The 11833-nt window shown below is 32.4% G+C and overlaps 2 protein-coding genes across 3 annotated transcripts; one reads left to right on the top strand and one right to left on the bottom strand.

Moving 5' to 3' along the window:
- LOC147065158 (uncharacterized) lies at window positions 1–4985 on the bottom strand. Of its 2 annotated transcripts, XR_015071749.1 has the most exons (5): window positions 4877–4985; window positions 4446–4626; window positions 3366–3504; window positions 773–2443; window positions 599–696 (listed from the first exon to the last, which is right to left on the bottom strand). XR_015071749.1 is itself a non-coding variant. In XM_085956510.1 (4 exons), exons 2-4 carry the CDS (start codon window positions 4624–4626, stop codon window positions 1747–1749), a joined length of 1017 nt encoding a protein of 338 aa, XP_085812636.1. In that variant the 5' UTR covers window positions 4877–4985; the 3' UTR covers window positions 1–1746. The 2 variants fall into 2 exon arrangements, 1 of the variants encoding a protein (XP_085812636.1); XM_085956510.1 differs by having other exon boundaries at window positions 1–2443.
- Window positions 4986–5284: 299 nt separating this feature from the next.
- dj-1beta (class I glutamine amidotransferase-like superfamily protein dj-1beta) lies at window positions 5285–11787 on the top strand. Its single transcript, XM_085957262.1, has 5 exons — window positions 5285–5497; window positions 6633–6752; window positions 8013–8127; window positions 9260–9408; window positions 10655–11787. The coding sequence occupies exons 1-5, from the start codon at window positions 5291–5293 to the stop codon at window positions 10757–10759; spliced, it is 696 nt and encodes a 231-aa protein (XP_085813388.1). The 5' UTR covers window positions 5285–5290; the 3' UTR covers window positions 10760–11787.
- The last annotated feature ends 46 nt before the right edge of the window (window positions 11788–11833 follow it).

The following is an 11833-nucleotide window of genomic DNA, read 5'->3' as shown; positions in this document are numbered from 1 at the left end:
TTAAAATGATCATATTAAATACACTGCACAGGGCTGAAAGGAACGGAATCATCTTGGACAGATCTTTATCCAGCAGTGGGTTGATTCTAGCTGATGATGATTTTTGTAGTGTCTAATCCAGCGATACTCAACCTGCGGCCCACGGGCCACATGCGGCCCTTTAAGCTTTTATGTGCGGCCCGAAACACATTTATTATCAGGAATTTCGTATATCTTGAAATTCGTTTCGATTTTGACGCACAGATAGTGACACCCGAAGAGGATTGTCATTATGGTCCACATCAGATCTGGTATAAGAGTGTTGCTATTGTACACGATTAATTAAAAAAACACGCATAATTTTTTAAATCTCAAAAATGTTTTGTAAAAAAGGGGGGGTTTCATGATTTTTTTCGTCACACCAGTAGTGATGCGGCTCGCGTTACTTTACAAATATATGTATTTGGCCCGAAGAAAAAAAAGGTTGAGTATCATTGGTCTAATCAATCGCTTATAGAGGATTTTAATAAACTATTCTATCATAAAAATCATATGGCAATATGAGCTTTGCATTGGTGAATTCCGACACACAAAATTAATACAATAACCAAGACTTCAAAATATTGACGATCATTTTGTAATTGATTTATTTGAAACCTTATCAAGTTGATACAAATTACAACTACTTTAATAAATTACTGTTTTATACATTATATTCTATAGTTTATTATAATGCACAAGCAGCACTCGACTTTTGTACATTTCTAAAAATTAAAATTTTTGTTGATAATACAAAAACTTCGCACTTTCATGCAGTTACACCTCTCTCCTCCGCTCCCAGTCACCTTCTCAAATACGTAAAAAAGTTTAGTCTTGAGTCAGGACGTGTACCGATGCGTTGTGCGTTTTGCCAGTTTATTTGTTTATGTAAATATTTCGCCCTTATAAATTTATAAACATGAGTGAGAAACGGAGAAATAATGAATGCAGTGTTGATACGGACAAAAAGAAATTAAGGACTCATAAACTTCATATGATCGAGGCAAAGATGGAAATAATAATTTCATGGAAGAATGTGATCCCAATGAAAAGCGTATATTTTAAGTACACACGTAGAGCAAATTAATAATTGTTCACGCTTTTATTAATTAAGATCCAAGTGAGTGTTTATAATTCTCAAAAACCAATTGTTTCATTTCTAGATTGTGAATCAATGGAAATCATAGAATAAAAATCAACATAATATTTGACACTAATGCGTTATATGTGATAAAATTGTTTTTTTATCTCTGCAACCACAACAATAAAGTTACAAGTCTGCCACGCGTGGTGATCACTCACATTTTATTTAAAATTTAGCGCAGTATTGATTATTGCTCATGGCAAAAAAATATCTCAATGAATTTGATTATTACTATTAACAGTGACATTATTAATTTCAAGTTAATTTTCATTGGAATGCTCAGTAACAATTGAATTGATCAAAATTCGTCAACCACACAGACCACAAGGCAAAGATAAATTCCAATACTGTTTTCATTCTGCCATTTCATACACCTTGTATGATATATAGACAGACATCAAATTTTCCAATCTGTCATATCACGAATATAGAATATTGTAATGATATAACGAACAATATCAAAAATTGTAAAATCACTTTGTATAAATCAATAGATTACAAAAGAAATATTCAGATTTTGTATCGTACAAAACTCAATATATCTAAATTTATAGTACAATTGATTCAACAATAATAATTCGATCTCACGTATTTAGCTCTGTTTTCATTGAAGTAGTATTTTTAGTGCCAGAAGCTTTACTTGGATTGACCTTTGGCATTGTGGAAGAAAGAAGTGTCACATCACCACTAGAACTCGGTACGGTATATTTCATGATGGCTTGCATGACTTCCAATTGAGCCAATAACTTGTTCTCGGCAGGAATTTTTCTAAACGACGGTAACAGCGAAAGAAAGAACATTCTATTAGGATCGTCCTCCAGCGGTTGCAATGGGTCTTCTTCGGAATTGTTATCTTCTCGGATTAACACTTCTTCATAAGGTTGCGGGGCGATATTCTTATCTGACGGCTGGAATACTTGCACGTACATTTTTGGAATGATTTCAACAGATGAAATAATTTTTGGCTGATTCCTTACATTCGAAGTGCCATCTAAAGTTTTATTCATCAATAAAGTATTTCCTTGTTCTAAATTCATGATTTTTGTCGAAGACACTTGAAGAGGGTCTTGTAAACAAACACTTTTATAAGGAATATCTGATGATGTTGGAGAATACTGTCGCTTAGTTTTACTCTTTGAAGTATCGGGTTTAGGACGTATTGACTGAAGTGTTTGAATGTATGATTTGGTGACTGTTCTTGTAGCAATGTTTCTAGTCAAATTGTTCACTGTTTTATTATTCACATCATCTTTGGCAGAAATCGTAGGAACTACTTTGGGCCTAAAAAAATTAAGTTAGACATAAATTATTTAAAGTAACGCAATATAAAAGTAGTTAAAAAGGGCATAGCTCCACATATGAACATTGAACAATAAGACTTATGTTACATTAATTACGCAGTTTTCTACGGCAACAATATATATTTTAATTTAACATTTTTGTGGTGGCTTTCCTGCATTGGCTAGCACTTGAGATTGTTTTATTTGATTTTGTCAAAACATCTTTTTGTGATAGCAATGATTCAATTATACACACTTGGATCACGTTATGTATTATAATTATGGCAACGTTCGCCATTTGGTGGGCTGCGATAATATGAAGTATCTATCAAAAAAGTACATTAATCAAATTGATTATATTTTGCTGCTTGAATGTGTGAATGTTATACTTCATTGATGAGACAACAATACACCAATGAGTATAATAATTTCACTATATCGCAGCTAGAAGTGCATAGGTAAATACTTATCGATAAATGGTACAGTTTGTCACGTAGGCAACAAATTTGTATGACCGCTATGTTTGTATATTGAAATTATTTGTTTTGTACAATCCAGCTAATTGAAAATTCAGATAATCAAGGTTTTGCTGAACATAAAAAAGACATAAAAATGGACCTAATAGGTTGAGCAAGTGACTGACATCCATTTCTCGTAAAAACAAAAATCTGTCAATACAAACCTCCACTCTGTGGAGGCCCATATTATGATCTTATTAGGATCGGACATGATCAAAAAAAAAGAAGACAATTAATCTTCAAAGCTGATTATCACATATTTGTGAAAATGTTGCTTTATAAATGAATAGTGAGGTCAATCAATTTATTAGCACCATACATTTCATATAGGTAGACAATGTATAGCATCGTTGTATCACAGAATTACAACTAATTTGTATGAATGTTACTAAACATGAAACTTACCGATTCAGAATAGGTATGATAAATTGTAACTCGTTATGATATATGTATTGTTTATCAGGTTTTTTTCCACCACTATTGGGGTTCAAAGATTTGACGAAAGGTTGAAGAATTGCTTGCCATCTCTTTTGAATGTCTCGCTCTAGAAAAATGAAAATTACAATAAAACCTTACATGAATGTCAACTAATGTTAAACTAAGATGCAAAATACAATTGATATGAGGCGTCTAATTCCAAAAAGCGATAAGTCCACATTTGGTTAAAATCGAGAAAAAAATATGCACGTATTCTTTGTATAATTTTACACAATATGTATTGATCTATAAATTCCAAAACGCGACAAAACCCTACGAAAAAAAATATTGTAAGTCTCGATTTATTACAAAAAGCGCCAAGTCCGTGTCTCATATTATTTAAAGCTTGGTTGATTTCGAGCGTGATTAAGTCAGCCAATAAGAGAACGTTCAATATTGGAAATGGCGTCTCCCATGCTGTAGCATCCGGTAAACTCATGACGTGTGCCTTATGCGGAATAAATTAAAAAGTGAGGTTCAAGTACCGCTACGTCCAATTTTATTTTGCCTATATTTATTACATTTAAGAGTTTATCGGCTGAAACAAATTGCCATTTGGTTCTAATTTCGACATAGAATACAACGGAAAAAATAATCTCACGTTAAAACAAATAATTGAAGCTTGAAACACAAAAACGTTGTTTCCCGCAAATATCGAATTGTGGACTTGTCGCTTTTTTTAATTAGACGCCTCATATATACGTTTTTGTTTTTTTACAATATCTGCTTCCATAGAGTGGAACATAAAGTATTGAAAATTAATTCTTAATCAGTGAGCCATGGAGGAGGTAGTTTGGGAGACGTGCTTTCGGAAAGATCACTATCATTTATTAATTTTGATTATTTATTTAAGACGGAATATACACAAGAATTAAGAATACTGCAATGAGTATGTTGTGAATGAACTTGGAAAAGACTCATATTAGGACAATCAGACCCGGCATCTTACCTACTAGATTTCTAGTGTGCAACAGTACCTATCGGTTATGGAGGCTTGGAACTACTTACTTGCGTTTACTTTCTCGTAAATGGAGCACTCTTCCCAAGTAGTGATCACTGCCTTGCAAACATCTTCCCATGCGTCTTGTTTAATCAACTTATTACCGGCGTCTGGCCTCCCAGAATCGTATAGAATCGGATACTTCTCGACTTCTCTAATGAGAATCCTACCCACTTCAATGCTGTCCATCTAAAGAAAAAACAATTGCAAAATATACAAGCTAGAAGCAATGCGAGACAGTATCTTCAACCTTCCTGATGCACGCAGCCCAGTTTCTGTTCCTGTGATATGTATTATATTCAGAAATTGTATAAGACCACCGACATAAACAATCGATGAATATAATATAATCAGTCAGCATCTCTATATTTTGCTAAAATAGTTATTGTTCTTGTTAGTTAAAATAGAAAATGATATTGAACTCTCATAATTTACTTACTCGTTACTGCAAAATGTTTGAATGGCTATTTGTACTTAATCATAGTTTGAAAATTGTTGTGAATATCATTATTTTGTAATAGTCGCAATCTTCCTATCGATCAAGATCAACAACAAATCGAATGTAAAATATAAACAAACACCGTAGGTATTCCGTGAACTTTTGTTTATGGTCTTCTGTCAAAAATGTCCATAGAGTTATTATCACGAATAAACATACTATTCCCTATTTTAAAAATCCAAGTTTGAAAAAATAATCATTTTTAAAAGTATAATATATTTATCAATTATTATAAAAAGACATGGAAAAAATATTCTGTATTATAAGATTTCTAATTTTGGCAGCTGGAGTAATAAAATTCGCTAAATAAAAATAGGAAAAATAATAATAACACAGTTGCAACCCTCCAATGCAATGTTGATGTTCCGGTTGGCTATCCGGACGACGAATTCTATCCGGTTTTCACAAATTAGCTGTCAAACTTCAAACAATAATTTTTCACCAAAAGACTATTTCAGTATTTCCTGCGCAAACATGTCGAAGACAGCTTTGGTTATTTTAGCAGAAGGAGCTGAAGAAATGGAAACTATCATATCTGTAGATGTACTGAGAAGAGCCGGTGTAAGTACTTATTATATACCCAAATATTATTATCATTAACTAATGCATTTTTCAAATATTCCTTATCTTTAGCGTTAACCTTAAAATGTCATTCAGAATTTGAATTGATTATTCTAATATTACATAACATGTAATATTGCCATATTATTATAAAACGATTACGTATAATATACATACCTACTTTAAAATATTTTTATTTAGGTAACTTAAATAATACACCAGTGGCTATACACAAGGCGGCTATCGACTGTAGTTTATCATATTTATGTATTGAGTATTATAATTGTTACAATAAGTTAGCCATCTAAACTGTCAAAATTGTCTATCTCGCTCTAAAAGTTAAGGCACCCAAGTGAGGGGCTGTTGAAACATAGCACTTTTTGACAGTTTAGTTAGATGGTTAACTTATTGTAACAGTTAAAGGCAGATTTGTGAACATTCTTCATTGAATATACAATTTTTCCAACAACCTCAAAAATTAACGTATAAAAGAATCCTCGAACAAATCTTGTGAGATTCCTTCGGACTCTCACTTTCCGGGCAAAAACTTTATAAGTAGCTTAATTGGTAAAACTCTCACGGCATTTTGAAGTTGTTCAAAATAATTATCTACATTCAGTTTTCTATTTCATAAATTAAACTATTGTAAGAACTTATTTAATACACTGCCATACTAAACGCAGGGGTCTACAATTTGGGTATTCTTTTGAATTTATTTCCTTTATATGTGGGTACTCCTTTATAATAAAGTTTGGAAATTATTACTCTAGATAAGAAAACGTTTCTGGATACCTTAACACAAACAGACCCACCAAAACTAACCTGCCTCAAACTCAGTCTTAATCAAGCGTACTTTTTATATTAAAAAAAAATACACAATATTCAAATTATAATAACATAATATTACCACTGTGGAAGCCGGAATATAATGCGGCCTTGGAATATATTTTGAACAACAGAAAATACAAATAGCTTGATAAAAAATTATTTACAAAATGCAAGAGAATCTTTCATTCGGTATCACTTGATTTATTATTGCTCCATGAATCGTGAAAATCGAACACTTTGTGCGGCTAAAACCTAAATGAAATACTAATCCATTATGATAACTCAATGAATGCATGCATATTATTAGGTGGCAGTCACTTTAGCTGGGCTGGATGGTTCCGGAGCAGTGAAATGTTCCCGTGATGTAGTTATAGTTCCCGACACCTCACTCGAAGATGCTCTGCAGAAAACAAAGTCTTATGATGTAGTAAGTAATACAATTAATACTCATAACTCAGGGTACTTGATAAAAAAAAACCAAAATCTAACACAACCCACAAAGTTGGTACATACCTATTCATAATAATATGTAATATGCATGGCCCCCAAAAAGGGGGGCTGACAGGGTTCTAGCCTGGGGGCCCGGGCTCAGGAGGGGCCCGACGTGGCAGATAAACTAGTTATATTAGATAAACACACTGTAAATTTATAAGCTCTAATAGTAAAAAAAGTCGCCTGCCAAGCGAGTAGAATTTTATTTTATAATTATTTTTAGTGTCTCCTGACTAATGAAAATGACTATTTATCCAACATGGCGAAGGGTCAGATGTAACTTGGGTTATCACAAAAGAGGGTCGCGCTCAGTGCTTCATAATATGATGCTGAGTGCCGACAATTCAAGTTGATTTATTTGAAAATACGAAAAATCGCTAAAAAATACACGGAATTATTTTACGTGGAACCCTGGACTTCCACGGAATATCATTTGGGAAACACTACTATAGAACATTACACTGCCCTTAACCTTAACGATAGGTTGGGGGGCCCGCTTCAGGATGTGTAGGCCATGGTAAGATGTGTTGGGTTTTGGTTTGCATTCAGGTTTCAATTGACTGCGTGATAGCAGCACTAGCCTTATAGACGAGTACCACACAGATTTTTATAAGAATTGATTGGCACCCATTCGCTATTTTATTCAGTGGATTATGAAAATTGGAAAGGAAGGAAGATTGGGAAAACATCACAAACAAAGAATTTGCTAATTTAATACTTTAACTAATTATGGTCAGTAAAATCATCGACCTAGTTTTCAGCAATCATAGCTTAACCTGTACACTGCACTGATCATGTAAACATGCCAAACGAATTGAGTTTATGTTGCGATGGGCAATTAAACATGCCTGAAATTAATTGAAATGAAATTTTTCCGCAGTTAATGAATTATTGGCCCGTATCGGGATTAATTATTACCTATTAAGATTTTTAGTTTCTTCAGATGTTGCCAGCTTACGTAATTATTTTTTACATGTAATCCTTTCCGCAGTTAATGAATTATTGGCCCGTATCGGGATTAATTATTACCTATAAGATTTTTAGTTTCTTCAGATGTTGCCAGCTCACGTAATTATTTTTTACATGTAATCCTTTCCGCAGTTAATGAATTATTGGCACGTATCAGGATTAATTATTACCTATAAGATTTTTAGTTTCTTCAGATGTTGCCAGCTTACATAATTATTTTTTACAGGTAATCCTTCCTGGGGGTCTCGGTGGTTCTGAGAGACTTGCGAACAGTGCGGTGGTAGGAACTTTATTGAAAGAACAAGAAAGTTCTGGCCGCTTAGTAGCAGCAATTTGTGCAGGTGATAATTTATTATACCTACACTAATTGTCTTTAATAAACCTAACCAGTATCCTAATAGTAATCGATCTAGTATTTACTTTATAACATTAAAGTTTCAATATGCAATTTTAAACAATATGTAATCTATAATTTCTGAAACCCACCAAAAGCATGCGAAAGAAATGTTCATAAGCCGAATTAAAGAAATCGAATATTTAAAGTGATATATGATAGAAAAAAGAAACTTATGTTAAAACTAGGGAACACAAAAATAATGGGAAGTGGGTTGCCTTCTGGGTGAGGTTGAAACATGGTTAAATTCTCGAATGTGGAGAAATTTGAGATAAACTTTGTGATAAAATAATATTAGAATAAAAGAACAATAATTATACCATAATATGCATTAAAGTTTGTCACATAAACGAAACACAGATACAATACTGATAATATTTAAAATTCCGGAGGCTTTTTATTTCTTGGGTGTATGACCTGACCATTATACAAGTCATAAAACAAATATTACTCCAAATTCTTGGTCTATAGTGACTGGCTTCACATTTCTTTTTATTAATCGATTCCGTGGATAAAACCAAATAGTTACGCTTGGCACAAAATCATTTATCACTAATATCAAATCGTGGACTTGTAGATTTTACGTTTTTATTAGCTCGTATTCTTATTTGTCCGGTATTTGTTTATCCGGTACAAATCTTGCAATCGATTTTTAACTAACTTCCCGACTCGCTTGACATTTGAAACTTTTAGAATATATCAGAACACGATGCCAATGCATTCTTTTAATACTTTTAGCCATCTTTAAGTAGAATTGAATCCATTTTCAGTTAATTCTGTTTTGTATGAAAAGTTATTTCGGAAGAAATCCGTAATCCAATCCACTATTATTGGTTGCGAAGTGGGTCGACCTAGCAACCAAATTATTAATATATATGTGCGTTACTATGGAAATCAAAATGGCTTTTCAGTATTCTATATTTGTTTGTTTTTTATTTACTTCATATCAAGTACAAGTTTGAGCATATTGAGCATAATAATTCAACAGAAAATTTAAAAACGTTGTATATAAAAAGTTCTTTTTATCTTTTAATTATTTGTCAAGATTTCTTATAATTTAATTTACCTTTATTTTCCAGCTCCCACTGCGTTTAAAGCTCATGGGATTGGTTTATCAAAGAATATAACTTCATACCCGACAACCAAAGCGACCATGATGGATGGTGAAAAATATACTTACGTGGAAGGAAAGCAGGTCGTCATTGACGGAAACATCATCACAAGTCGGGTAAAATGACCTGCTTTACCTAACCTATAACAATACAGTAAAACCATATTCATTCGAAATTGACACTATCATTTCTGATAAAATCAGTGGTAGATTTGACTTCTATACCGAGACCAACACGTCGTTGTGACTGTTTCTAGAGCTAAAACTGTTGCAATACCGTTAGCATGTAAAAAGCGCGTGGCGCAATACTTCAATCGCAAACAGCGCCATGACATAGATGTCAATCTATATAAGCCAAACAGTAACTACCTCACTCCAACAATCCAACGCTACTTGTAGGTACTCTTTGTTAGATACCAATATACAACTAATGTAACTTACAGTAGCTAGAATTGTGTGACAGGAATAAATTTAGAAAATAATTAATTATCACAAAATCGATCAACATAATATTTTATATCAATAATTTCCTTCCTGAAACAACCAAAAAAACACTGCAGACAAATATTCATTATTGAGTTAGTCATCCTTCATCACTCAATTTTAAAGTTTATCATAACTACAACGTCCATGAAACTGACCTACCCAACGAACAGATAATACCTAATGTAGATACATAAATTTATTTATTATTATTACATTTTTGGACTCCACTTTGACCTCTCTGTGGGTCTATTCTATGCTTATCGACCGCTAAAGTGATAAAGTGAAAAATATTATCAAACTTAGGGTAGGTTTGTATCAAAATATTAGCACTTATTGTAACAATTACACGAAGCCGGTTTTTATTGTTGCAATAAGTGCTATATTTTAACAGCACCTATCTTGCTGCTGTTAAAATATCGCACTTATTGCAACAATAAAAACCGGCTTCGTGTAATTGTTACAATAAGTGCTAATATTTTGATACAAACCTACCCTAAGTTTGATACTATTTATCAATTTAGTGTTCGATAAGTATAGAATAGACCCACAGGGCCATACTTCCCATTTATATTGAAATTTTTTATTTAAATGTTTAACTGTTTTTGTCCAATTGCTTGTATTTATTGTAAAAGGTCATCACAATCATTAATGTAATATTTTGTTGATAAAAATTCCAGATTACGATGGACTATTAACATAAACTTGTTATTGAATTATAGCATAAAAAGTTTATTAATCTATAAATACCTAATATCCAAAAGTTATGAGAAAAAAATATTTTTTTATACTTAATAATTATGTTTAGTAATTAAAAAATAAATGCATGTATTTACTTAATTGTTAAGACACGTTTTATATATTTATTTTTCTTTTACAGGGTCCTGGAACGGCGTTCCAATTCGCTTTGGCACTCTCAGAAATTTTAGCCGGAAAAGAAAAGGCCGACCAAGTGGAAAAGGGCATGATCCTGACTGGCTACTAATATAACACACCATGACATTATACTAGCAACTTGCCGTAAGGGGAAAGTGACTTTTTTGAATTGTACAAATCTGTGTAGTGTTAGTCTATGCCTTTACCATCAGGAAGTCAACTCTGCTGTATATACCTACCAACAGAACCAACATTCATATATTTCTAGTTGGATCGTAGAATTTGAAACTAATAAATCACACCTTACATTAAGTTACAACTGGGGTGATGAAATGTAAGTTAAGTCAGGGGAAGACGCTTGATTTGTTTGCCCGTCACTTGATGTTCCTGCACCAGCCTTTCTTAGGACCTCTCTTTAGTAACAAAAGACAAATCCCAAGAGATAGAGCTGTCAAATTTGATAATTGAAAAAATGAGCGAAAAAAATATATTGTTAATGTACATAGTATGACATACACTGTATAGGACATTTTGATAAAGAAATACCCAACGGTTGATTATCAGGGGTCAGGTTGCACAGGTGACCAATACTATTTACATGTGCCACGCGCAACCAATACAGATATTTTTGGCCTCTGTATCAAGTCTTAAATATTTTTTTTTAATTTATGGCATCTTCCCCCGAGACAGTGAAAGTGGCATTTTACCTTATTATTTTTTTTACACTACTCTAACATATTATTACAATAAAGCGTTTCTAAAAAAATAAATATTGTTTATTTTTAGCAGTTTAATTAGGCATCTTCCCCTAACTCAATAATAATTGATGCATCTATACAAAATATAATACTTCTTTTACCTGAATTATAATATTATGCTGAATACTGCAAACTTTAAAATGTGGTGCTATCTATTTTTTAATGTGATCCAACCAGTAATCTCGATGTATTTACATTTAAATTTGAAACAATTTAGAATAAGTAATTAGACAAGAAAATACTAAATAAGTAAATAAAAGAATATTTGTGAAAAAAAAACAATATTTTTATTGAATACCAAACATATTTTGTAGTATGAAAACAATTAGAATAAATAATAATCATGAAATGCCGTGGACAAATACGAAGCCCCTATTATAATATTTAATACCTTTTAATTAATACGAGACGATACATACTTAGTT

Source organism: Rhyacophila brunnea, unplaced genomic scaffold (genome assembly GCF_057557595.1).
Source record: "Rhyacophila brunnea isolate RB1 unplaced genomic scaffold, BYU_Rbru_1.0 scaffold_6, whole genome shotgun sequence".
Lineage (NCBI taxonomy): Eukaryota > Metazoa > Arthropoda > Insecta > Trichoptera > Rhyacophilidae > Rhyacophila > Rhyacophila brunnea.
The sequence above is the reverse complement of the archived record's forward strand: the minus strand, read 5'-3'. Positions and strand labels throughout refer to the sequence as shown.

What these genes read in the sequence shown, in the direction of transcription:
- dj-1beta (XM_085957262.1), top strand. Translation starts at nt 5,291, where the DNA reads ATGTTGATGTTCCGGTTGGCTATCCGGACGACGAATTCTATCCGGTTT. An exon ending in AGTAGCAGCAATTTGTGCAG is followed by an intron (nt 8,128 to 9,259) that starts GTGATAATTTAT and finishes TTTATTTTCCAG; the next exon opens with CTCCCACTGCGTTTAAAGCT. An exon ending in GAAACATCATCACAAGTCGG is followed by an intron (nt 9,409 to 10,654) that starts GTAAAATGACCT and finishes TTTCTTTTACAG; the next exon opens with GGTCCTGGAACGGCGTTCCA.
- LOC147065158 (XM_085956510.1), bottom strand. Translation starts at nt 4,626, where the DNA reads ATGGACAGCATTGAAGTGGGTAGGATTCTCATTAGAGAAGTCGAGAAG. An exon ending in TTACGAGAAAGTAAACGCAA is followed by an intron (nt 3,505 to 4,445) that starts GTAAGTAGTTCC and finishes TCATTTTTCTAG; the next exon opens with AGCGAGACATTCAAAAGAGA. An exon ending in ATCATACCTATTCTGAATCG is followed by an intron (nt 2,444 to 3,365) that starts GTAAGTTTCATG and finishes TAATTTTTTTAG; the next exon opens with GCCCAAAGTAGTTCCTACGA.